The sequence below is a fragment of the Salvelinus namaycush genome, chromosome 5, assembly GCF_016432855.1.
Source record: "Salvelinus namaycush isolate Seneca chromosome 5, SaNama_1.0, whole genome shotgun sequence".
Lineage (NCBI taxonomy): Eukaryota > Metazoa > Chordata > Actinopteri > Salmoniformes > Salmonidae > Salvelinus > Salvelinus namaycush.
Genome location: NC_052311.1, coordinates 64,957,675 through 64,985,631, shown reverse-complemented (window position 1 = coordinate 64,985,631; position 27,957 = coordinate 64,957,675). Strand labels below are relative to the sequence as shown.

At 42.9% G+C, this 27,957-nt stretch overlaps 2 protein-coding genes across 3 annotated transcripts; both read right to left on the bottom strand.

The window, feature by feature from the left end:
- Positions 1 to 53: 53 nt before the first annotated feature.
- Positions 54 to 16,033, bottom strand: LOC120047269. Its single transcript, XM_038992797.1, has 6 exons — positions 15,436 to 16,033; positions 3,459 to 6,233; positions 2,991 to 3,148; positions 1,712 to 1,774; positions 1,328 to 1,513; positions 54 to 1,231 (listed from the first exon to the last, which is right to left on the bottom strand). The coding sequence occupies exons 2-6, from the start codon at positions 4,226 to 4,228 to the stop codon at positions 54 to 56; spliced, it is 2,355 nt and encodes a 784-aa protein (XP_038848725.1). The 5' UTR covers positions 4,229 to 6,233; positions 15,436 to 16,033.
- On the bottom strand, positions 11,343 to 27,555 carry LOC120048740 (ubiquitin-conjugating enzyme E2 S-like). 2 transcript variants are annotated; one of them, XR_005477038.1, is made up of 5 exons: positions 27,106 to 27,555; positions 25,579 to 25,726; positions 23,355 to 23,545; positions 22,767 to 23,176; positions 11,343 to 11,357 (listed from the first exon to the last, which is right to left on the bottom strand). XR_005477038.1 is itself a non-coding variant. In XM_038994924.1 (4 exons), exons 1-4 carry the CDS (start codon positions 27,106 to 27,108, stop codon positions 22,817 to 22,819), a joined length of 702 nt encoding a protein of 233 aa, XP_038850852.1. In that variant the 5' UTR covers positions 27,109 to 27,555; the 3' UTR covers positions 20,939 to 22,816. The 2 variants fall into 2 exon arrangements, 1 of the variants encoding a protein (XP_038850852.1); XM_038994924.1 differs by lacking the exon at positions 11,343 to 11,357 and having other exon boundaries at positions 20,939 to 23,176.
- Between the last annotated feature and the right edge of the window lie 402 nt (positions 27,556 to 27,957).

Here is a 27,957-nt window from a genome sequence, read left to right as displayed (position 1 = left end):
GAGATAATCTGATCCTAGATCTGCAGTTGATGGCAATTTCTACCTGGTGCACCTCACACTGTCACCTCATTCTTACTGCCTGTCCTGATGCCCTGACTGCCTCCCCCTCCTCCTCCACTTCCTCCTCCTCTACTTCCTCCTCCCGCTCCTCCGTCGCCCCCTCCTGGTATAAAATGTAACTGCTCAATAGTGTTCTGCCTCTTGGCAGCGAAAGCCATCCTCTTGGCGCTGTGGCCCCCTAGCGTCCCTGTTCCCATGACAACCCCCGCCCCGGGCATCTCGCTACCACCCCAGCCCCCCATGCCTCCCCCCATGCCTCCGCTCATATGCCCCGTCATGCCCTGGCTTCTCTCCTGCTCCCTCCCTGAGGTGGGGTGAGAGTTCATCTTGATCATGTGGTGGCGGTCCAGGGAGGGCGTGGCACATACATTCTGCTGGGACTGGGCTTTCTGCTGAGGGGTGAGACCACCCCGGGGGAGAGTGGGGACCATGCCTCCCCCGCCTCCATGGGCGTATGGATCCTGCACACCCACTCCCATCCCTCCGACCCCCCTACCCATGCTCTCCTCCAGGTGATCTGGGGACATGAGTAGGCGATCCTGGGGACGCTCCTGGGGCCAATCCTTGGGCTTCCTCGTCAGGGTCTGGTTGTTGGACTGAGGCCGCTCCTGGGGTCGATCCTTGGGCTTCCGTGTCAGGGTCTGGGTGTTGGACTGAGGCCGCTCCTGGGGTCGATCCTGGGGCTTCCTTGTCAGGGTCTGGGTGTTGGACTGAGGCCGCTCCTGGGGTCGATCCTGGGGCTTCCTTGTCAGGGTCTGGGTGTTGGAGTTCTTAGTAGCAGCAGCCATGGCTTTGTAGTACTGGTGCTGCTGGTTCTTGGACATCCTGGAGAGGGTCCCAGTGTTCCCGGGGACGTCCCCCATGTTGAGCAGCTGGTCCTGCGACATGACCTTCCTGGCAGGCTTGGACAGGGTGTCGTAGTTGGGGTTGTAGTGCTGCTCGGTTGGGTCCAGGGGGTAGGGGTTGACCGTGGGGGAGACGGGGGGTAGGCCGGTGGGTTGGATCCAGGGTCGGGGGGCGTGGCGGGGGAGGGTGCCCCTCCCACCCATGGTGTTGTAATCTCCGCCACAGGGGATGTGGTGACTGGAGGACTGGAGAGCGGGCTGGGCCGTGTGGGGACGCCTCTTGGTGGTGCAGTAGCCCGATGAATATTCATCAAGACCACTCTTTTCTGGAATCAAAAGAGGAATAGTGAAACAAGTCATAGAGCTATTGTTTTCTGTGTAACGGGGTCTATCTCTATGTTGCTACGTGGTACACTACTCACCCAGGCGTTTGAGCGAGGAGTATCTGTTGAGCTCTGGCTTGGTGGCGTTCTCATAGGATGGGGGGAGCTGTGCCAGGTTGTGGAGGGAGTGGTGGAAGGAGGGCTGTCCTTTAGTATTGTTGTGTTTGCTGGACAGAAGAGTGCCTCCTGCCGCCAGCTGGGCGTTGTTCATACGGGGGGCGTGTTCTGAGGGGTCAAAAGACAGCTATGTTATGGTGTGTTTGTTTCTTAATTGTTGTTTTTTGGACAACCTTTATCTAACCAGGTTGGTATCATTGACATCTAAGACATTATTGTGAATAACTGTAAAACATGGAAGGGCACCAGATGCATACATTGCAGTATGTCACTGGAACCAACAAATTACACCACCAGTTGACTTACCGATGGTAGCAGTGTGATTGGGACTGGTTCCTGAATGGATAAAATTGTGTTGAATATTCCCCACTGCAAAACAAACAAACAGTCATCAGCTGTGGAGCAACAGTGTATACATAATGTAGATGTTTGTGTGTACGTGAGTGAGACAGCAGAGGGATACACTGTATAATGTGTTCAATTGTGGATGTTATCAGGCGATTTCTAGCTTCATGGTTTATTAACCACATTAAGATCAAGGCATCCATTCTCTTTTACATTACCTGGGCCAATTCCCCTTTACACACTCACTCACTTATCATTTATTGAGCCTGTGGGAATCGACCAGGATATTGCACTGTGTTTCAAATACACATAACTGTCCCTCTTCAAAAACTTCTAAGTTCCTCGACGTACACATCTCCGATGAGATGAAATGGTCAAACCACACGGACACCGCAGTAAAGAAGGCACAGCAGCGACTCTTCTACCTCAGGAGGCTGAATAAATTTGTCCTGTCTCTGAGGGGCCTCACAGTGTTTTACAGGAGCACCATCGAGAGAGTACTGTCGGTCTGCATCGCATCCTGGTACGGCAACTCCACCGCCGCTGACTGCAAGGCTCTACAGAGGGTGGTACGTTCAGCCAAACGAGCCATTAGGTGCTCACTGCCTGCCCGCCATGACACCTACAACACCAGGTGTCGCAGGAAGGCCAAGAAGATCATCAGGGACCTCGTGGCACCCAAGCCATCATGGCCTGTTCTCCCTGCTTCCATCACTCAGACGCTGGCAGTATAGGAGTATCATGGCAAAAACTGTCAGACTGGCCAATAGGTTCTACCGCCAACCATCAGGCTGCTGAATAGCCACTAGGCAGCTACCTACTCCCTCCCCCTTGCTTTTCCCCCTATGGATATTCTACCCCCTCCCAATAGCACTTACCCTGCCCCTCCCCCCAATAGACATTATCATTCCTACAGTTGTAATATTATTTTTATTATTGTCTCATTCACTTGTCTTTTTTTGACCTGTGCTGTTGGAGCTCGGATCATAAGTATTTCACTGTGCCCAGCGATTACATCTGCAACACTGTGCATGTGACTAATAACCTCATCTAATCCATTTTACCCCTTCCCCTTTCTTACAAGACAGTTTGAAATAAGCCTAAAGCCCAACAACAGCACAAAACAGGAGAAACGACTTTGAAACAGAAGTGTACTATGTGAGCTTGTCCTCATTTCCCTTTTTCATTTCAAAAACATGTTTCCTGTATGTTCCAACTGAATGCTCCCCTAGCCACTCACGTCTGTTGTCCTTGCTGGGCAGGCCAGGGGCGTAGAGGTTTTTGGGAGGTCTGCCCAGCGTACCCTGTCCCTCCCCTGAACCACACAGAGCCACGCTGTTGTTCCTCTCATCCTGCTGCACTGGACTGGACTGGTGACGCAACATGTCCACCAGCGCTCTGAGAGGAGAAACCAAAAAGAGAATGTCAAAAATGTTAACGTATAAGTAATTAGCTGGTGTAAAATGTGTTTTATTGCCTGGAGTAATAACAGTTCCCCTCCTGGCATTAACGATATCATATCTTGTCTGATCTTATGAATGAAACATGCTATAAACATGTTATAACGACATTATGAAATTATTAAAGAATCTGTGTTTGTCTGTCTATCTGACTGTCCATCTGTCTATCTGTCTGTGTGACTGTCTGTCGGTCTTACGCTCTGTCTGTTCATCTGTCTGGTCTGTGACTGATTGACCCCTCCCCTCACCTGGGCATGTTGATCTCTCCGTTGTTGGCCTGCTGCGACACCTTGTTGAACATTATCTTAATCCCCACGGCAACCGCTACCATAAACACAATGACACCTCCAATCACAAAGCCTGTGTTGTGGCTCAGAGGCTGCAGAGGGTCCAGTTCCGGCTCATCATCATCCAGGAGTATGGCGTTTGGTGGCTGGGTCTTGGCCCAATCCGGGGAGTCGTAGTTGGTACAGCTGCTCTGCTCCAAACGACGGGTGGGGTCGGGGCAGCAGAAGCGGTAGTGGCAGCTGCCACAGCAGTAGATGAAGCTGTCCTTGGAGCAGTTGAAGGTGTTGTCCAACTGGCCCATGACGTCATAGTAACCATGGCACACATCCACGTCCACCAGTGTGCGGGGAGGAGGAGCCACCTGGGCCGTGCCCAATGGAGGAGCCAGGGCTCCCGCTGCCGCAGACGTCACGTTCTTGGGGAACATGATCTGGGCCAGGGGTCGGGGAGGGGTCTCCAGAACCCCAGGGGATTCTGGAAGTTTCTCTGGAGCTTTGGGCCTGCCCCGGAGGGCAGCGGGGCGGAGGTTGGCATGGATGGCCAGGAGGAGGAGAGGGGGGCTGGGGGCGGACTGAGGGGGGTCGGTGGAGCCCCCCTGGCGAGGCCGGGGGTCGGTACTTAGGGGAGAGGGAGTGGGAGATAGGGAGCTGTCCTCAGCTGTGGTAAGTGGGGCAGCAAGGAGAGAGAGGAGGGAGACGGCGAAGACTTGGAGATTGGTGGTGGGCGTCATCTTTACATGACTAAGAGCTCTATTTTCTGTTGTCGACTCAACGCTGTTACAATGCTGTCCTTTTTTCAGAATTAAACCACTAAAACACTATTTGAAACATTCAGGTAGCAGGTATGAGTTGTTTGGTACTCATAGTTTCAAAATATCTTAATTTAATAATGAATATGTCTGATGAACTTTGTGAATGAATTCTAGATACGCTTTAAGAGATGGAAGTCACGAGTGTCAACCAGTTGTAAGTGTCAACCATTGGTGACAGAGGTATTTACATGGCGTTCATTCTGTTACTATTATCTTCAACATCTTCGGTGATAATATTCTGCATCCCATTACAGTAAAATCAGATCTGTATAAACCTCACAGAGTAAACGAGGGTAAACTGAACATGATGATCTTGATCAAACCCAGATCGTCTATTTCTTCTCCTAGTTCTAGAATCTATCTACCATACAAAACCTAGCTATGAATCATGTGAAGTTAGTTTGAGGTTATAACATTCACATGCAAAAATACAAAAATAGATGCAATCTCCTTGGATGAAAGGTCAAACAGAGGGTTTTTACCTTCACCATGACGTATTCCTGAACACGTTGTGCTTTGTTTTGCTGAAGAAAAAAAGTAAGCTTCCTCAATGAGTTATGGCAATTTTATAAATTTCCTTTCGGTTATGGCACTTGTAAAATAATGTCACAAAATGACACATAGGCCTGTGTTTTAAGGGCAACAGTCCTCTGTAAACATTGTTCCTAAATTGTAAACGGTTAATGATTCAATCGTCATTTTGGCACTGGATACATTCCAAGTTTGCACTTAGAATCAACCTGTAAACTAATATTCTCTGAAAAAGTAGAAAAATCTCTACATATAAATGTCTAAATGTTTCAATATTATGCAAAATAAAAGATTTGTACTAAATAAATATTATGCTAAATAAAAGATTTGTACTAAATAAATCTTGTGCTAAATAAATCTAAATAATTTGTGTTCCTGTGCTTTCAGATGTTGCAGACCATTTGAATGGCAGTTGGAGAGGTTGTGGTTCTTAACGGGTCAGGGCACTGAATGGCTGTGGCGTAGTGTAAACATACTGTGTGACTGTAAAGCAGGACATTGCCCTTCCAGGCATATAAACATCACAGGTCACTAACTACATAATGCATTGGCCACTTATTTACTTAAATGTTTTATGGTCTTATCTAAAATGCATAGGCACTTACTGTTCCTCTGATTGAGCTGAAGGCTACAGAGCCAGCGCCCTACATTAAGGACAGAGGGCAGTGAATACCGCAAATGAGGAGAAAATATAAAATGGTATGACAAATCATATTATATCAAATAGACAGCTGAAAAAGCCATTTCATTTTAGCTAGTGGCTGGGTGGGTACCTCTGTTTTGAGATGTACAAACTTAGTATGTATGGTCTAGTATAGAATATACAAGGAAAAGAGCATGAGGTTTAGATGTAACTCTACAGATTGAATTCAGTTGTGTCTCATTATGATGGTTGAGGACTGAATAGCACCTCGTAGTTCACATGTGCCATTCCTTCAATAACTCTGATTATTCCTGATTTGGTCCTAAAACTGAAAGAAAAGCATTTTTGGAGAGAAATATGTAAATGTGTGGAGTTATTGTGTCTGAGGTTACAGGTGATAATAGACAGAGACAGCTCCGTCTCCCACACAAATTATAATTACATACAATTATCAAAACAGTTCTTATCTGTCGCTGAGCATGTAGGCATGGATAGGGGAGGCAGGGGGGCTGCTGAAATCACTGATGGCTCTACTTGTTTCAATACATGTGAATAAAAACAATGGAGAATACAACCAGCAGTTCTCACTGTTATTCCAAGTTTTGATAAAGAACTCTTCTGTTCCCTGAAAGTTCTGCTTGATTTCCTGGATCGTCTTCAGATTTGGATAAAGGGGATCAGGCCTGGAATGTCTTCACAGATTTGGATAAAGGGGATCAGGCCTGGAATGTCTTCACAGATTTGTGGATCCTGTATGGAACACAGAAAGAATCGATTAGGAGAGTGGACTTCAAGTCCCCCCCCCCCTCACACAAACACACTCACACATACCTCTCTCGTATTCTAACACACACCACAGCAACACACAGACAACACACTCTGTAAGACACTCATGAATTGCTAGCTATAAATTGGAATAGAACTTGTCAAGAAGTATGCACCATGCATACTGTATGCATCTAAATTTGTGTGTGTGTGTGTGTGTGCGTGTGCGCGCGCGTGTGTGTGTGTGTGTGTGTGCAGGGCAGCCAGCCATATGCCCCTGAATTTCAAATCAAATTTTATTGGTCACATACACATGGTTAGCAGATGTTAATGCGAGTGTAGCGAAATGCTTGTGCTTCTAGTTCCGACAATGCAGTAATAACCAACGAGTAATCTAACCTAACAATTTCACAACAACTACCTTATACACACAAGTGTAAAGGAATGAAGAATATATACATAAAAATATATGAATGAATGATGGTACAGAACGGCATAGGCAAGATGCAGTAGATGGTATAGAGTACAGTATATACATATGAAATGAGTAATGTAGGGTATGTAAACATTATATGAAGTGGCATTGTTTAAAGTGGCCAGTGATACATTTTTTCATCAATTTTTACATTGTTAAAGTGGCTGGAGTTGAGTCAGTATGTTGGCAGCAGCCACTCAATGTTAGTGGTGGCTGTTTAACAGTCTGATGGCCTTGAGATAGAAGCTGTTTTTCAGTCTCTCGGTCCCAGCTTTGATGCACCTGTACTGACCTCGCCTTCTGGATGATAGCGGGGTGAACAGGCAGTGGCTCGGGTGGTTGTTGTCCTTGATGATCTTTATGGCCTTCCTGTGACATCGGGTGGTGTAGGTGTCCTGGGGGGCAGGTAGTTCGCACCCGGTGATGCGTTGTGCAGACCTCACTACCCTCTGGAGAGCCTTACGGTTGTGGACGGAGCAGTTGCCGTACCAGGCGGTGATACAGCCCGACAGGATGCTCTCGATTGTGCATCTGTAAAAGTTTGTGAGTGCTTTTGGTGACAAGCCGAATTTCTTCAGCCTCCTGAGGTTGAAGAGGCGCTGCTGCGCCTTCTTCACCACGCTGCCTGTGTGGGTGGACCAATTCAGTTTGTCCGTGATGTGTACGCCGAGGAACTTAAACTTACTACCCTCTCCACTACTGTCCCGTCGATGTGGATAGGAGGGTGCTCCCTCTGCTGTTTCCTGCAGTCCACGATCATCTCCTTTGTTTTGTTGACGTTGAGTGTGAGGTTATTTTCCTGACACCACACTCCGAGGGCCCTCACCTGGGCCCTCGCCTCCTCCCTGCAGGCCGTCTCGTTGTTGTTGGTAATCAAGCCTACCACTGTAGTGTCGTCTGCAAACTTTATGATTGAGTTGGAGGGGTGCATGGCCACGCAGTCATGGGTGAACAGGGAGTACAGGAGAGGGCTCAGAACGCACCCTTGTTGGGCCCCAGTGTTGAGGATCAGCGGAGTGGAGATGTTGTTACCTACCCTCACCACCTGGAGGCGGCCCGTCAGGAAGTCCAGTACCCAGTTGCACAGGGCGGGGTCGAGACCCAGGGTCTCGAGCTTGATGACGAGTTTGGAGGGTACTATGGTGTTAAATGCTGAGCTGTAGTCGATGAACAGCATTCTCACATAGGTATTCCTCTTGTCCAGATGGGTTAGGGCAGTGTGGTTGCGATTGCGTCGTCTGTGGACCTATTGGGGTGGTAAGCAAATTGGAGTGGGTCTAGGGTGTCAGGTAGGGTGGAGGTGATATGGTCCTTGACTAATCTCTCAAAGCGCTTCATGATAATGGAAGTGAGTGATAGTCGTTTAGCTCAGTTACCTTAGCTTTCTTGGGAACAGGAACAATGGTGGCCCTCTTGAAGCATGTGGGGACAGCAGACTGGGATAAGGATTGATTGAATATGTCCGTAAACACACCAGCCAGCTGGTCTGCGCATGCTCTGAGGATGCAGCTGGGGATGCCGTCTGGGCCTGCAGCCTTGCGAGGGTTAACACGTTTAAATGTTTTACTCAAGTCAGCTGCAGTGAAGGAGAGTCAGCATGTTTTGGTAGCTGGCCGTGTCAGTGGCACTGTATTTTCCTCAAAGCGGGCAAAGAATTTGTTTAGTCTGTCTGGGAGCAAGACATCCTGGTCCGCGACGGGGCTGGTTTTCTTTTTGTAATCCGTGATTGACTGTAGACCCTGCCACATACCTCTTGTGTCTGAGCCGTTGAATTGCGACTCTACTTTGTCTCTATACTGACGCTTAGCTTGTTCGATTGCCTTGCGGAGGGAATAGCTACACTATTTGTATTCGGGCATGTTTCTGGTCACCTTGCCCTGATTAAAAGCAGTGGTTAGCGCTAATTTGTGTGCTGTTATGCGTGTGTGAGATAGCTGGCCCTCACATTGATGAGACAGAGATAGTGATATCGTAATAAATATTGTAGTTTTATTAAAAACACTTGCAGACATCCCAGCAGTCCCACTCACACACAGAACATCATCCTCCATTTAAACAAACTGAAGCGCTTCAGGCAGCAGGCCACAGGTGTGTGCAAGTGCAATCCGCTAATTAACAAAGCCTGAACACAGTCAGCTCACACAATTAAAGGGGCATGTCACTCATTCTAACGTTCAAACCAACAGGTAAAGGTTGAGCTCATGAATAAAGATCAATTAACTGGAAGGATGTGATAATTCATTGACAGTTTAGGATCCTATATAAATAAATACACAATAAATCCATGCATACAAAGCTACCCCTTCACGGTGTGTGCATGTAGGTATGCTAGGTGTGTCTGTGTGTTAGTGTGTCTGCCTTTTGCAGGAGCATCAGCTCCTGAAAAGCAGATGAGAGAGGGAGAGAAAGAAAGAGTGAAACAGAGAGAGAGAGAGCAGGGGGATAAATGTAGGGTCGGGATTTAAATGAGCAGAGAGTTGGTGGGGAGCGGGAAGAGCCAGAGGTATAGACGCAGAGACGGTGGTGAGTGGGAGGGCGGTGTGTGGGTGGCACAAAATCAAGTACATTTCTCCCAGCACTTACCAATATAACACAGCACAGCACAGCACATCACAGTTAGACAGACCCACAAATGCACAACCCAAACAACATAACAAGACAGGGTGACACAACAAGCATGAAATATGATGGAAGAGAGTGTTTGGATGTCCTTTCACTTGCATCTATAAGATCTGATATCTTCACAATGAACACTGTTAATGCTGTTGTTGAAGTGGCAGCATGTATGTCAGTCAGAGAGATAGTGTGTGTGTGTGTGTGTGTGTGTGTGTGTGTGTGTGTGTGTGTGTGTGTGTGTGTGTGTGTGTGTGTGTGTGTGTGTGTGTGTGTGTGTGTGTGTGTGTGTGTGTGTGTGTGTGTGTGTGTTTGTGTGTGTTTGTGTGTGTGTGTGTGTGCGACTGCAGTACACTCTACAGGCATTCTGAACCTTTCTGTAGTCTCTCCCTCTCTCCTTTCATTCCTCCTCTCACTCTCTCCTGTCTCCCATCTCCCTCGTTCTCCCTTTCTCTCTCTTTCTCAGATTTGGTGCGTGGGTTGAGGCAGCTAACTCTCTTAGAATAGCACTGCAGCTCTGTCTGTGTGTAAGAGAGAGAGATAGATGGAGAGAGAAAATGAGGTATAATCCAATCTACACCTATTAGCCAATTCTGAAACTTCTACCTCCATCATCACTGGTTGCCCATGATACCATAATATCTTCCATTTCATCCTCTATCCTCTATCTATCTACATTGTTCTATCTCCATCACCACATTACTTATCATTTCAACTAACAACATCTATTCTCATGAAAAGGCATCCCAACCTGCATTTTCCAGCAGGATATACTAATCCAAAAGACTTGTCACGACTAAAGACGCAAAATAGAGTGAAACATCATGCAGTTATAATTCCTGTAATGTATCACCAGTATGCTAACACACCTACAAGTAAAAATGACATATGCTGTAACATCAGAAGTTAGATATCTCTATAGTTATATCTCTATAGTTACCACTATATACTGTAAATTAGTCGCTATAGTTATATCTGTATAGATACCACTATATGCTGTAACATTGTAAGTTAGATATCTCTATAGTTACCACTATATACTGTAACATCAGAAGTTAGATGTCTCAATAGTTATATCTCTATAGTTACCACTATATACTGTAACATCAGAAGTTAGACGTCTCTATGGTTATATCTCTATAGTTACCACTATATGATGTAACATCGTAAGTTAGATAGAGCTTCAAATTCCTTGGTGTCCACATCAACAAAAACAAACAACAACACCAAGACAGTCGTGAAGAGGGCACGACAAAGCCTATTCCCCCTCAGGAAACTAAAAAGATTTGGCATGGGTCCTGAGATCCTCAAAAGGTTCTACAGCTGCAACATCGAGAGCATCATGGCCGATTGCATCACTGCCTGGTACGGCAATTGCTCGGCCTCCGACCGCAAGGCACTTCAGAGGGTAGTGCGTACGACCCAGTACATCACTGGGGCAAAGCTGCCTGCCATCCAGGACCTCTACACCAGGCGGTGTCAGAGGAAGGCCCTAAAAATTGTCAAAGACCCCAGCCACCCCAGTCATAGACTGTTCTCTCTACTACCGCGTGGCAAGCGGTACCGGAGTGCCAAGTCTAGGACAAAAAGGCTTCTCAACAGTTTTTACCCCCAAGCAATAAGACTCCTGAACAGGTAACCAAATGGTTACCCGGACTATTTGCATTGTGTTCCCCCCCAACCCCTCTTTTACGCTGCTGCTACTCTCTGTTTATCTTAAATGCATAGTCACTTTAACTATACATTCATGTACATACTACCTCAATTGGCCCGACCAACCAGTGCTCCCGCACATTGGCTAACCGGGCTATCTGCATTGTGTCCCACCACCCGCCAACCCCTCTTTTTACGCTTCTGCTACTCTCTGTTCATCATATATGCAGTCACTTTAACGATACCTACATGTACATACTACCTCAATAAGCCTGACTAACTGGTGTCTGTATATAGCCTTGCTACTCTTTTTTCAAATGTCTTTTTACTGTTGTTTTAATTCTTTACTTACCTACACACACACACACCTTTTTTTCTCTCGCACCATTGGTTAGAGCCTGTAAGTAAGCATTTCACTGTACCTGTTGTATTCAGCGCACGTGACAAATAAACTTTGATTTGATCTCTATAGTTATAACTATAGTTACCACTACATGCTGTAACATCATAAGGTAGATATCTCTATAGTTATATCTCTATAGTTACCACTATATACTGTAACATCGTAAGTTAGATATCTCTATAGTTATATCTCTATAGTTACCACTATATACTGTAAGTAAGACTCTATAGCTATATCTCTATAGTTACCACTACTGTAACATCGTAAGTTAGATATCTCTATAGTTATATCTTTATAGTTCCCACTATATGCTTTAACATCGTTAGACATCTCTATAGTTATATCTCTATAGTTACCACAATATACTGTAACATCATAAGTTAGATGTCTCTATAGTTATATCTCTATAGTTACCACTATATATTATATCGTAAGTTAGTCTCTATAGTTATATCTCTATAGTTACCACAATATACTGTAACATCAGAAGTTAGATATCTCTATAGTTATATCTCTATAGTTACCACTATATATTATATCGTAAGTTAGTCTCTATAGTTATATCTCTATAGTTACCACAATATGCTGTAACATCAGAAGTTAGATATCTCTATAGTTATATCTCTATAGTTACCACTATATATTATATCGTAAGTTAGTCTCTATAGTTATATCTCTATAGTTACCACAATATACTGTAACATCAGAAGTTAGATGTCTCTATAGTTATATCTCTATAGTTACCACTATATATTATATCGTAAGTTAGTCTCTATAGTTATATCTCTATAGTTACCACAATATGCTGTAACATCAGAAGTTAGATATCTCTATAGTTATATCTCTATAGTTACCACTATATATTATATCGTAAGTTAGTCTCTATAGTTATATCTCTATAGTTACCACAATATACTGTAACATCAGAAGTTAGATGTCTCTATAGTTATATCTCTATAGTTACCACTATATACTATAACATCTTAAGTTAGATGTCTCTATAGTTATATCTCTATAGTTACCACAATATACTGTAACATCGTAAATTAGATATCTCTATAGTTATATCTCTATAGTTACTACTATATATTATATCGTAAGTTAGTCTCTATAGTTATATCTATATAGTTACTACTATATGCTGTAACATCGTAAATTAGATATCTCTATAGTTATATCTCTATAGTTACCACTATATATTATATCGTAGGTTAGTCTCTATAGTTATATCTCTATAGTTACCACTATATATTATATCGTAGGTTAGTCTCTATAGTTATATCTCTATAGTTACCACTATATATTATATCGTAAGTTAGTCTCTATAGTTATATCTCTATATTTACTACTATATACTGTAACATCGTAAGTTAGATATCTCTATAGTTATATCTCTATAGTTACCACAATATACTGTAACATCAGAAGTTAGATGTCTCTATAGTTATATCTCTATAGTTACCACTATATACTGTAACATCCTAAGTTAGATGTCTCTATAGTTATATCTCTATAGTTACAACTATATACTGTAACATCAGAAGTTAGATATCTCTATAGTTATATCTCTATAGTTACCACTATATACTGTAACATCCTAAGCTAGATGTCTCTATAGTTATATCTGTATAGTTCCACTATATACTGTAAGTTAGTCTTTATAGTTATATCTGTATAGTTACCACTATATACTGTAAGTTAGTCTTTATAGTTATATCTCTATAGTTACCACTATATACTGTAACATCAGAAGTTAGATGTCTCTATAGTTATATCTATACAGTTACTACTATATACTGTAACATCTTAAGTTAGATATCTCTATAGTTATATCTCTATAGTTACCACAATATACTGTAACATCTTAAGTTAGATATCTCTATAGTTATATCTCTATAGTTACTACTATATACTGTAACATCTAAAGCTAGTCTCTATAGTTATATCTCTATAGTTACTACAATATACTGTAACATCTTAAGTTAGATATCTCTATAGTTATATCTCTATAGTAACCACTATATACTGTAAGTTAGTCTCTATTGTTATATCTGTATAGTTACTACTATACAATCAGTGGCCAGTTTACGAAAATAGTTTGCCACTACAGATTGAGTCACATGGTAGTGGCGTGCTATATAAAGCAAGCATCGAGGCATTCAGTTACTGTTTGATTGAACGTTAGAATGGGCAAAATTAGCGACTTAAGCATGGTATGATCGTCAGTGCCAGGCGCGCGGTTTCGAGTGTCTCAGAAACAGCTGGCCTCCTGGGCTTTTCACACACGACAGTCTAGGGTTTACCGAGAATGTTGCGACAAACAAAAAGCATCCAGTAAGTGGCAATCCTGTGGGCGAAAACAGCTTGTTGATGAGAGGTCGAAGGAGAATGGCAAGAATCGTGCAACAGGCAGGCCACAAACAGGCAAATAACGACGCAGTACAACAATGGTGTGCAGAATGGCATCTTGGAATGCACAACTCGTTGGTCCTTGTCACAGATGGGCTATTGCAGCAGACGACCACACCGGGTTCCACTCCTATCAGCTAAAAACAAGAAGAAGAAGAAGCGGCTCCACTGGGCACGTGATCAACAGCACTGGACAATTTAGGAGTGAGAACTTTGGCTGGTCCATCGAATCCCAGTTCCTGTTGCGTCATGCTGATGGCAGAGTCAGGATTTGGCGTAAGCAGTATGAGTCCATGGCCCCATCCTGCATGGACAGGCTGGTAGTGGTGGTGTAATGGCGTGGGAAATGTTTTCCTGGCACACGTTAGGTCCCTTGACACCAATTGAGCAATGTTTCCATGCCCCAAATAATTCAGGCTGTTCTGGAGGCAAAGGAGGTCCGACACAGTACTAGATGGGTGTACCTTAAACTGGCCACTGAGTTTATACTGTAAGATTGTAAGTTAGATTCCTCTCTATAGTTGTCTCTTCCTGACTAGAAGCATTGCAGTTGCATGAGGAGTGGGGGCAGAGGCAAGGCTGTCTCACATACATTGTTGCATGCTAAAGGACGGGAGGAAAGGAGGGAGGGAGTGAGAGAATACATGGGAACAAAAAGTGAAGGACAAAACACTCAGTGCTGTGCAGATCAGAATGATGTATCCATGAGTTCCATGTCCACTGAAGGAAGGACATCATGACATGACACTAATCTCATTCAGAACAAACACACAGGACTAATCCTGCATGCCATTGTATCACAGCAACAGCAGCTTGCTTATTGATTTATGATACTATAGTGTGAAGAAGATGTAACAAAACTTGTCCATCATGACTCATTGGTTTCAGATTGGTTTGATCCAATCTGGGTGTGGAGGGAAATATCTCCACACCCTCTGAAGAGCAACATGTTAAATGCTCACATTTGAACAACATTCCTTTCATATTCCATATTGAAAAACAATAGAGTCTAATATGCACCCTGCACAAAAAAATGGCTTTAGTTCTGATAAAAGGCCAGCAGAGAAGAAGTAGCCTAGTGCAAACAGACGTAAATTTGAAATGCCCATAGTGAGTTTAACTGCGCAATGAACCTGCCGCTGCTTGTGTACCCATATCTGGCTGTAACCGGTCTGTGTATGAATGGACTTCGGCACATCTATATATTTTACAGGTTAACAACTTGTAGCTCAGCCACTGCACGCATACATTATTGCATGTAGGTTACGGAGGTATGACTTGCATGTATCATTAAGCGTGCGTGGGTGTATAAGAACCCGAGTGTGTATACACTGACTGGCTGCGTGTGTGTAGTCTAATCACATATGAAGTATCAATGTATAAAAACTGTGTCAATGTGTATCAGCTGCGTCTTACAAGCGTGTTTATGTGATAAGTTGATTTCTGTGGCGCAGCTTTCAAATCAATATGTTTTGTTGCTGTATCCTATATTTATTCATATTGATAACAAATCACTTTGTGCCATATGTGGAACCCGAGGTAACGAGAAACACGAAGACAATTTAAACTATTACTGAGCATTTGTTTCATGACGTTCCTGTATAATTTTTTTTAAATATATTGCCATGTCTTACCTGAGCGTTCTGCCTTATAACAGCGGGGGAGACCGTGCGCACTGGATTGCTGCGATAAATTCGCTCTGGTTAGGCAATAACGACTGTCTTATAAACTGTTGAAGGAAGACTACTGTGACAAATCCCCCTCATTTTGTAGTCGATAAACTGCTGCCCAATGTTGTGTACCAGCATATCCGTCGACAATATGACATATCTGCACTATTTATTTTTACTAGCCTGAGCTAAACTCTTTTAGTTGACTCTATCGATGGAATAAACTATTATTAGAATAGCCTACAAGCTGTGCAATGGCTTTTATGGAAAAGTTTATGGAAATATTGTCTAACTTTTCCTGGTGAAATACATTTTGTAACTAAACGATGTGCATAAATTCCATGTGTTGCACATATAATTGTCTGGTAAAAAATCCGTAGAAGAAAACGCAAATCTAGCTATCCTACGAAACTCACTCTAGCGAGCAAGTGCAGCACAATAGGCATATCACACCGTCAAAAAGAAGGTCGCCAGATTTTTTTTTTCCTGAATTAAACTACACATTTTTCCTCTGCAAATTTACGTTCCATTTATTCCAAGCTGATATAAGAGTTCCGTCAGAAATTCCGACCGACCCCGATCATACAACGCCTATGGGATTGTGCGACTGGTCTCACTACGGTCCGTAAAGCTCAAGTGCGCTCCCATTGGTCGCTCGAACTGGTGTTGATGAGAGTTCTGTCCAGGGCTTTCGGATGCTGAATTCCAACCCATCCATGATGGTCTGTAATTGGCTTAAGGAAGTGATTATGGTTCCAATAGGATTGGTTCCAATACCAGAAAGACTGTATACAGAAGACATGAGCTATCCTTCTCAATGATGCACTGCAACTGCTATGCAGAGCCAGATTATGGACCATTATGGACGGCAAACATGCCAGGGGCCCCGACTTCCAGGGGGCCCCCAAGATAGCATATGAACACGTCATAAGCAATGGCAAAGTGTGTAGAATTTCAGGAAATCAGCTTTAAAACTGCAAAGTTTACTCTCAGCATAATGCCAAAATGTGTAGAATAGCAGGAAATTAGCTTAAAAATGCAACATTTTCTCTCAGCCTCATGACAAAACCCCCTGGAGGTAGGTGCCCGGGGCCCAAAATGAGGTAGTCCAGCCTTGCTGCTCTACAGTGTCACAGGTGTTAGAAGAAAAAAATGAAGATGAAAATTGACAGCCATCAGTCATCATGATGCTGCTGGTCATCAGATGATAAATGCACAAAAATACATCAAAATGGGGGCCTTTGATATTTTTCTGCCTTGATACATTCTCTCACTATCTTTTTTGTGTATGTCGGTATTAAAAGAGAGAGAGAGAGAGAGAGAGAGAGAGAGAGAGAGAGAGAGAGAGAGAGAGAGAGAGAGAGAGAGAGAGAGGTGCACCAACAGTTGCCACAGCAACTGTGTGATTATGTTGGTGGCAATTATGAAAGGGATGAAAACGGGGTGGGGGAAGAGGACAGGCGCAATCCAAACCAGAACACTGATGCGTGTGAGTGAATCTGTCAACCATGACGGATAGGCCTAAAATTTCAAAATGTGATAAGACGCTGATGTCTTCAAAGAAGTGAGAGAAGTTTGAATCCCTAATTCCATGTAATGTGCATAACACATAAAGGTATTTTTTTGTATGTGTTTCATTAGATTTCATAGAATAATGACTATGTTCATTTATTTTTGACAAAGCACATCATACTCCCAGAATACAATACTAGCTCTTGTAGCCTCTCAGCCAACAGTAAAGCATGGGGCTTATTCATGGTGTTAAACCCCGCAGATAATAAGAGAAAACAATAATAGCCCTGTATGACATATGTATGTTCTATACCTCTATGAACAGCCTGAAATGTTTTCCCAAATGAATAAGCCCATGCTGTGCAAATCCCAGAAAGAGAGAACAGTATTAGGTTATGGGTAAAAAGGGCTGGCAGAAGCCAGCAAAGGGTAGAGAATACAGACATTGTCCCCAACCACTGATACAGCAGGGTCAGATATTGGGCTTGTTTGAGTGGTAAGGCGAAAGCAACCGACTGTAGACGAAGGTTGAGGAGTGAAGTTGGGGGAGGAGCATCTGCGACAGCCAAAAGTCAGACACTGATGTGGTTTTCCTACAGCAAGGCTCAGTGTAACATGGCAGTGTTGCCATTGCGTAGAAAAGTTGTTCTTTATAATGTGGAAATAAACACGTCTCCAGCCCCCATATCACACACTCACTAACTGAAAATATACAGTGGCAAGAAAAAGTATGTGAACCTTTTGGAATTACCTGGATTTCTGCATAAATTAGTCATAACATTTGATCTGATCTTCATCTTAGTCATAATAGACAAAACACAGCATGCTTAAAATAATAACACACAAATTATTGTATTTTTCTTGTCTATATTGAATACATAATTTAAACATTCACAGTGTAGGTTAGAAAAAGTATGTGGAGTCAGGAATCAACTAACCTGGAGTCCAATCAATGAGACAAGATTGGAGATGTTGGTTAGAGCTGCACTGCCCTATAAAAAAACAACTCACAAAATGGGAGTTTGCTATTCACAAGACGTATTGCCTGATGTGAACCATGCCTCAAACAAAAGAGATCTCAGAATTGTTGACTTGCATAAAGCTGGAAAGGGTTACAAAAGTATCTCTAAAAGCCTTGATGTTCATCAGTCCATGGTAAGAGAAATTGTCTATAAATGGAGAAAGTTCAGCACTGTTGCTACTCTCCCTAGGAGTGGCCGTCCTGCAAAGATGACTGCAAGAGCACAGTGCAGAATGCTCAATGAGGTTACGAAGGATCCTAGTGTCAGCTAAAGACTTACAGAAATCTCTGGAACATGCTAACATCTCTGTTGACGAGTCTACGATATGTAAAACACTAAACAAGAATGGTGTCCATGGGAGGACACCACGGAAGAAGCCGCTGCTGTCCAAAAAAAAAACATTGCTGCACGTCTGAAGCTCGCAAAAGAGCATCTGGATGTTCCACAGCGCTACTGGCAAAATATTCTGTGGAGAGATGAAACTACAGTTGAGTTGTTTGGAAGGAACACACAACACTATGTGTGGAAAAAAAGGCACAGCACGCCAACATCAAAACCTCATCCCAACGGTAAAGTATGGTGGAGGGAGCATCATGGTTTGGAGCTGCTTTGCTGCCTCAGGGCCTGGACAACTTGCTATCATCGACGGGAAAATTATTTCCCAAGTTTATCAAGACATTTTGCAGGAGAATGTAAGGCTATCTGTCTGCCAATTGAAGCTCAACAGAAGTTGGGTGATGCAACAGGACAACGACCCAAAACACAGAAGTAAATCAACAACAGAATGGCTTCAACAGAAGAAAATACGCCTTCTGGAGTGGTCCTGACCTCAACCCGATTTAAAATACTGTGGCATGACCTCGAGAGCGGATCACACCAAACATATTTCTAAAATGAAACAGTTTTGTAAAGATGAACGGTCCAAAATTCTTCCTGACCATTGTGCAGGTTGAGTTTATTACTGCTGAGGGTCAACCAGTTATTAAATGCAAGGGTTCACATTCTTTTTCCACCCTACACTGTGAATGTTTACACGGTGTGTTCAATAAAGACATGAAAACGTATAATTGTGTGTTATTAGTTTAAGGAGATTGTGTTTGTTTATTGTTGTGACCTAGATGAAGATCAGATCAAATTTTATGACCAATTTATGCAGAAATCCAGGTAATTCCAAAGCGTTCACATACTTTTTCTTGCCACTATGTGTGCACATTTTACGATCAATTGACAAAGGAGAGCCTCAAATATCACATTCATTTGTACATATCCACTGTATACATGAATTGCGGCAAAGTTGGTTCCTGTTTCAGTCATGTCTTTGGTCACATTGGTGTGGGTCATATAAAAAAAACCTAATGATTGGTTGACAATAGAGCCTCCCACAATGCAGGTGAAGGCTGCAGGATGAAGTTGGTGAAGAGCACCTGCAGAAACTTACTGTCGACTGCAGTCAAACCTTCATGACCTTTGATCACATGATTTATGTAAAGTTGGGCACGTTCAAGTGGATCACTTTTGTCAAATCGTGACCATCGTTGGTCACTACCATTTAAAGTATGTTGCATTATAGTTATAAAAATTGTCCGCCTTTCACCTACATGTCATGTGATCAAACGTCATGCAGTTTCTGAAGAAGTCGCCGCAGTTGCTTCTCATCACCTGCACCATGCAGCCATCACCCCACACCATGCAGCCATCACCAGTATAGTGGGAGGCACTATTTGTCAACCAATCATTAGGGTGTTTTTGAATGACCCACGCGAACGTGACCAGACATTACCAACTTGCCACGATTCTAAAGCTCCAGGGGTTACAACTGAAAGTGATATGAGACTTTCTAATCATTTAAATGTACACACATTATGTTTTCAGTTTGTGATAAACTTTTACATTTATTCTTTAGAACTTTTGCAAAAAGCAGCTATGTTGGCACTGCCATGTTGATCTGAGCCTTGCTGTTGGAAAACCACTAGTGTCTGACTTTCGGCTGTTGCAGATGCACCTCCCCAGACTTCACCCAAGGACTTTCGTCTAGTCGGCTTCGTTAGGCTTACCGCCCGAACACACCCATTTTCTAGGCAGTGGCTGTCGATAAGACTTTTCTGGACCTCTCTTCTCCTCGCTTGTTTTTGCAGACATTGTTTCAGCTTTGATCTAACTTTATCTAAATGAGCACCAGTCGCAACAGTAGCCTGTTCTTTATTTGTAAAGCCAAGACTGTGTGTGAAGTAGAGAATTTCACACGAGCAAAAGCTTCGGGACCTTTAGCTGTTGGGAAGATGGGGCCAGAAAAGTTGGATCCGCAGCCACTCCGTATTTTCTATCCCCATAATTGTCAAGGTGGTAGGGTACTCTGATAGACGGTTGAATCAACCTTTCCACTGAGGGGGACTAGAAGGTGAAAAACCTTTCTAAACAGGGGGGTTTCCTAGCATCACCTCCAGCCCAACACCCAGGTGTCTGAGGGCAATTACCAGGATCAGGCAGATATTTCCACCCAGATGGGTAGCTGGTTGCTCTGCATGCTGCTCACTGCAGCCAAGCCAGAGGAAGAAGCCCTTCATTATGTACGTCAACTGACAGCCTGCTAGCTGGGGGCACATTCCACTAGACTAAACAGGTGTGTATGGAATTCATGACACAATGGGTGGAGCTCAACAGTGTAGTGGCTCCCTCCAACTCATTTCCCCTGTTGCTTTTTCACCCATCCCGTGTTCTCAGACCTTTACAGATGAAGAGGAAATTAAATCCTGTTTTTACTATGAAATATGCCCCAGATAGACAACCTACATTGGGGGCTCTCTAAAAATCTGATTTCTCCCTTCCCTGTCATTATACTACTGTACCACAGAGAGCAATGCTATTCACACCATATAACATGTTCAATATCTTACCAACACTGAAGAAAGAACTAAATGATACATTTTTCCAAATTTTCCTAATTTATTAATTTAAATAACTTAAAATGGACACAAAAATACCCACCCGTTAAGTTTCGCACAATGACTGTTTCCCAGGCACCTTCTCCCACCAAAGTAAAAGACAACTGTTGATTGTTTCCCTGGGAAATGTAGGAGCCAACATGCATTTAGAACGGAGGGAGAAAACATGCCCAGGAAACCCAGCCAGAGGAGACGATCAACTGGGGAGTTCCTTTCTATCAAATCTGTTGAGGCTTCCCTATTGACCATTACATAGTTTTTTCCCCAATTCTGGCCCATATGGGAACAGGATAGGAGCTGGATAGTGCATACGACTGGAGCAGGTATTTGATTCATACAAATCAAATGAAAAACATTTGACAATAAAAGGTTCACAAGTACACTATTGGCAAATTAGTACTAAAGACCAGATGTGCCGCTATGACCATATAAATAAATATCCATAATTATATATGGGATATAATTAATAATCAATGATATGCACAATCCTGCACCCTAACCTAATCCTGTATGGACAATAACCTACTTCATACACGCACCAAGACATCTGAATATAGACATGTCACTTTAAAACCACTCTGGCAAATACTGGACAATGAATAAACAATGACAATTTTGTAAAAATGCAAAAACAGAATAGTCATACATGGGGATAAACATTTACAAAAAAATAGGGGTGAAATCATTTTTAAAAGTAATAATCAGACCAAATGTTGCTCCCTTCGTGTCCATCTCATTTCGACCACTACTAGACAAACATTTTCTAGGAAAACTTCTCATTGTTGCTTCCTCATTTGACTACCCAATGAATGACCATCTCATCATGTTGCGTTTCACTCTATGAATCAAAAACATTGCATAATCTTCTAATAAGTCCTCTACCCTGACTCCCTTCCGACAACCTGATCTCGTATAAGGTAACTCAACTCAAATATGACAAAACATCTCACCAGTTTCCCAACACGAGGCTAGCTGGGCAGTACACAGTACCATTTCAGCAACAGAAGCCATGTCAAGAAGGGGGTGGGGTGAAGAAAGAGGAATTTTCTGTTTCTGCAAAATATCTAAGACATTTTGTTTAGTGAACACTGAACAGAAAGAAGCCTAATTTCAGATAGGGGAGATGAGTCAGACTGAAGCTCAAACAGTCTAGCTACTGTATGACACACACAATCACTAGTGCTGTGTATGAAACACAATAAAACCTCTCAGATCATGACAGTGAGGAACCATGGAGAGAACTAACACATAGCGGTGAACCTATTTGAATTCAGTCACTTTTTCACAACATCCCTTTTGTTTTAAACAAAACTTTCCGTACATGTTTTCCCATGTGCCATGTTCCCTAAATGCCAAAAACATTCAGGAGATAAAGGTGCTCAAAGTTGCCCCGTTTTGCATACCCCACCCAAACAAGAAATGACTAAATAGTCTGACAACCCTGTTTGCAAGCTTTTAAAACATATCAAATCTCAACCGTTTCTCTTTTCCAGTGATGTAGACATGGATGTCTCATTGTGTGGTGGGGTATGCAAAAGGGGGCAAATTTGAGCACCTTTGTCTTTTGGCATTCAGGTCCAAAAACTCATTTTTCTGAGCACTTCTACAACAGACAAATATGTACAGAAGGTTTCATTCAAATCAAAAAGGGGTGCTGTCAAAAAGTAATTGAATGCAAATGGATTTATCCACAGGGGATTGGGAGAATATATGGCAATAAGGAATGAACAGGGATACCAGATGCAATGAGTACAAAAGGGACAGTACAGAGTCAGGGGTATAGAAAGAGTCTGGGAGAGGGGAACAATATTCAGTATACACACACACACACACACACACACACACACACACAGAAGACTCCAAGCAGCATTAGAGTCGTCTCAACGCTCGCTTTTTATCAGTTTTCTTCTTCCCTACAACATTACTATTGCTACTACTACTGCTGGAGGTAGTACTGCTTCCATTGGCTCCGTTACCCAGAGCAGCAGAGGGGGCAACCCCTGGCCCCATCGCCCTCTTGGTAGGGTCCCCTGCATGTTTTTTGGGCTGGGGGCCATCGGCGGGGTCCTGGGGCACCCCCGACATCCCCCCGTGCCCCCCCATGGCATGGATCTCAGTCAGGAGGCGAGCACGGGACGCATACTCTGTATAGTCCTCCAGGAGCAGACGCCCCGCCTCCTCGTTGAGAGCCGACTCAGGGTTGGGATGGATCATAAGGCACTTGATAGTCTGAGGGGAGAGAGAGAATGAACACCAGTGAGTCATCAGGGTATATTTCAAGGTTTTCCTTGAACCACTAAACAAAATGTTAAGAATATAAAATTCACCAGATACAATATTTTCTTTCACCCATTGCTATTTTTGGATTATTAAGAAGCACCCATAGAGATGCTTAAATGTTTCTTACCAGTAATACATGTCTGAGTCCCAGCTCTGCCCTCCAGTCCCTCTTCAGGACGTTGACACAGATCTCTCCCTTGTGGCCCACATTAGGGTGGAAGATCTTGGTTAGGAAGTAGCCCTTCGGTGGTGCAGCAGGGAAGTCCTTCCCCAGGACCAGTCGCATCCGGAAAACACCCCCGGCAAACGGGGTTCCTTCTATTGAAGAACAATAAATAAACCACGTCAAGCAGGGGTTGACATTAGCGGTTGTCCAGGCCAGGTAAACTGAACAGTCGGTAAGGTGGAATCTGCCTTTTGTCCTGAAGACTAGCGTTCATTCACGTCGACTCGAGTTCCATTTGTTCATGTGCAAAAACGACTCAACAAAAAAATAAATCAAGCCAAGTGATCACAGTTCTCCCTACATTCTTTCACCTCCGTTACGCATCTCACTCCATTCAGATCCGACCGCTCCATCTACACAAGCGCAATGCGCACCCAAGCTCCCATTAAGACGATAGAAATTACTGCCTATAAAAATGCATCTAACAGATGGGATACACAAACAAAACTGTAGACAAGCTACATTCCTTGCCAAATCACGACAGCTTTATCACAAATTCGAAATGGACTGGTTGATTAAAGTAGGGAAATGTGTTCCAACTACGAGCTGCAGATTAGAAAAATAAATGCATCCGGTCTATTTAGCGAACTGCTAGTCTGTCATTTAGAATAGGTTACAGATGGACATATGTAACAAAAACATTGTTTTGATGTGAAGGCAAATAGCCAATAATAAGCTAATTACACCCTGTTAAAACAGGAGTAGGCTAAATGTGCAGTGATATTGATGAGAAAGACGCACCTGTTTCGGTAGCAAATGTCAGTGCTCAAATGGCGGTAGGAGTCCATAATTTAACAAATTACCTTGCAACTTAAGTAGGCCTAAGTGTTTTCCAGTTCAGACAGTGAAGATTGGACAACTAAATAAAATGTTTAGGCCTTTGTGCCAACTGCCTCTAGTAGTGTGTTAGATAGCCAGTGTGTAATCTGAGCATAGTTGAGGTCTAACCTGAATTAGCCACGAAATCTAGAGTTTAAAAGCGACTTTTCTGGAAGCTGTGCTGCACCATTTCCCCTACATTTTACCCCATGTGGGCCAGCCCCAAGCAATTAGCTTCAGCAAATGAGCTTCAGCAAATGAGCTTCAGCTCCTCACCATTTGAGTGACAGTCAACAAGATACACTCAGCAGAGCGATAGTATGCAATTTCCAAGTACCACTTTGGCTGCTGAGAGCTACTTTCAGAACTATTGTCTGAAAAGTACACAAAAGTACCGGAGACTTAAATTTCATGCCTCTATGGAGCATTTTACATGTGTGATCATTACTTCATACTTTAACACACACTTTAACCCTTTTCATCAGAAGTCTGTCAGAGTAAAGGCGTCTGCATGCTTCCCAGCCGAAACAGTTCGGAAGAGTTTGTGCATATATTAAGACAATATTTTGCACCGTTTTTATTAGTTTTGGACTTCGGTAAGTTTTTTCTTTCTTTTTTCGGGTGCACATTTTTTCTTGCGGCAAGCCAAAGTTGGTAGCCAGAGTCAGTAGCCGAAGTCTACACCCCTTTGTCAGTGATTGGCCAACTGTAGGGATTCTTCAGTAAAGTCGGTTGTCATTCAACAAGAGACGACTCGTTTTCATGAAAATGTTTCATTGCGAAATACTGCAAACATCCTTGTCAAAAACATCAAAACTATTGACAGATTTCTTGAGTTATCTTAGATTAATTCTGACTATGCTGAGGAAGTGTATACTGGCTATTGCGTTTAAAAATGGACAAACAATACTATTTCTGCTTTTTACTTGTTTTTCCAAGCGTAGGTCTTTAAGGGAGTATGCGAGCACACTCGTTTGGTTCGCCTAGCCGACTTCGGCTAACCGCCAGCCGAACTGAAGCATGCTGACGCCTTAAGGGAACTTCTTTACAGAATTAGCATGAAACGTGTGAAAAAAGGGTTTTGAATAGTGTCATTAGTGTGCTGACTCATTCAAACAATGTTCACATTTTTTACATTTGTACGTGTAAAAGACCATTTTAGTTTTTTGGGCAAGTGACTATAACCTTTGCCTGTACTTGCTCGATGGACAAGCACCTTCGATAGCTTAATGTCAACCCCAGCATGTTCTACATTACAGCTTGCCTAGGCAGCCAAAACATTTCCCATGACAGAGGTATGCGTTACCTGGTCCCTCAATGGCTGTATGGAGTTCTGTGATGTCTTCTTCGCTGGGGTAGATCTTGATGCCCTCAGGGGGATCTGCAGCTAGTGCAGACACCTCTTTGTACACCAGACGCAGAACCTGGGGCGGCAAGTTCTCTACATTGGAGTTCTATAAATGGGGCACACACATACATTACTATTCTGTCCCACTACCAACAGAAAGGTGCAAATATGGTAAATACTATAGGATATGGAACCCACACATCCCATGATCACAAACACAATAACAGGAAAATCTCAAATTTCAGTAAAGCTGTCACCAAAATGGTTGCTCAGAATCAATGTAGCTATCTACTGTCTGATAAGCCTTAGGCCTGTAGCCGATTAAACTCAACTCCACGATTTATGATGGAGATGAGCTGCGATTAGTGTGAACAGACTGGAGCTCCTTAGTCAAAAAATCTATTTAAATAAAAAACTAATTATTTCAACACCCATAGAATAGCCCACAATTACACACGTCTGTGTAATTGCGGGCTATTCTTTGGATGCTATAATCAGAAGTTTTTGATAAAAACGGAATTGTATGGGACTAAGAAACTCCAGTTTGCCCACACTAGTCGCTGCACAACTCCATCGTAAGTCGTGGAGTTGAGTCGTCTACAGTACAGGCCAGGTGGTGATTCACGTTAATATCATCATGAGAGTGCAGTGGATAAGCTGTGTGTCACAACTGACAACTGCGATTTCAGCCAATGTCTGGCAGTTTACTTCATTGATAAATGTACAAACCGGTCAAAGTTAAGATATTGTATTAGCATTTTCTAGCCATACAAAACGGACATCAAGTTAGCCATTCTGTCTTTGTCAAATAAAGCTAGGTTGTAGCTAGCTAGCGAATTAACAGTTAGCCGAAAGCTAGCTGATGGTAGCATTGCTGGCTAAAATGACTGACTAGTTCACATCATTGTCAAGTCAAATAGCTAATGTACCATTAAATCGCCAAATCGTGTAACATATTGATGTAGTTCTTATTACAGCTCATCAATTTAGCTAAAAGAGAGGAAATAAGATACCTAGCTAGCAAGCTAACATTAGGTAGCTAGCCAGCCAAATCATCATTAGGTAGCTAGCTAACTTGCATAGGTAGCTACATACGCCAACTTTGGGGTGTGCTAACATTATGATAGTTCATTTGCTGATAATTGTGTAGAAGTTAGTGATTGATCTTTATGTTGGACAGTTTGCCATTTAAATTGTGTTCGGGAGAAGTGTCAACACTGAACTAGCCTGCAAAATAAAATCGTAGCTAACGTTATCAGCTAACGCCAGTTAGTTAACTATAGCAAGCAAGCAAACAACCAACTAACGTTAGTTACCCAACTTAACTAGCTAGCTAAATTAGGTCTCGGCTAAGTAACGTTACTGTAGTTAGCTAGTTAACGTTAGCTAAACAGCTGGCAAACATTTTGACTTGCTTTGTTAGCTAGCTAAATAACTAATAATTGTATCCATTTATTTAAGTGTTTGTAGACAATTTTAACTTACCATGTCTTCCGAAGAATGTTAGTATTCAGGTGACTGGGGCTAGCTAACTCTGTGATCCTCGTCTAAATAGCAACGGTAGCTAACAACTAATAAATGCTTGCAGCTTATGCTTGATCGATGAGAAAGTGGTCCACGACACCTCAAATAAATGAATAAATGCAGTTATCGCCGACTATTTAGATCTCGAATGGCCAAGCAAGCGATCAAGTTATGCTAACGCGTTAACGTTAGCCAGCTGCAGCTTGCTAGCTGAAATTATTCTCCTCAACAGTTCAGACACACTGATAGCACATAAACTCCAGTTCGTTATTCTGCTAAAAACAGCCTGATTTTTGGGGTATACAGTGAAGGGAAGCGAGCTACTGGAAGAAAGTGTTTCTAGCCAAAGTTATGTGGTGGCCAAGTGCTAGAGTAGCTAGCCAGCTACTATTTTCGTTGACACGGAACACAACTACGTCTCCCAAATGAAATTGTGTTGTCTTGACCAATCGGGATTTTAGCCATACAACACGTGTACAAACAACGTAACCAACAAGACCAATCACATATCGTAGGTGCTCTGTCGTCATCATACTTGGCATTTCCACCAGCCATCCAAAGTCGAGAATGTCAAAAATGCTTCCAAGCCATAGGTGTGTTTGAAAAACTCATACCCACCCAGAGGGTAGGCCTTCATATTGACAGACAGCCGCACACAATATAAACTTTTTTCTAAACTTCAATATAACCTAACCCCAGTGAACCTAACTCTACCATACAGTATACCTATAGACGGCAGTGTCGGAGGAAGGCTTAACAAATTATCAAAGACTGTTCTCTCTGCTGCCGCAAGTGGTACCAATCAAATAAATG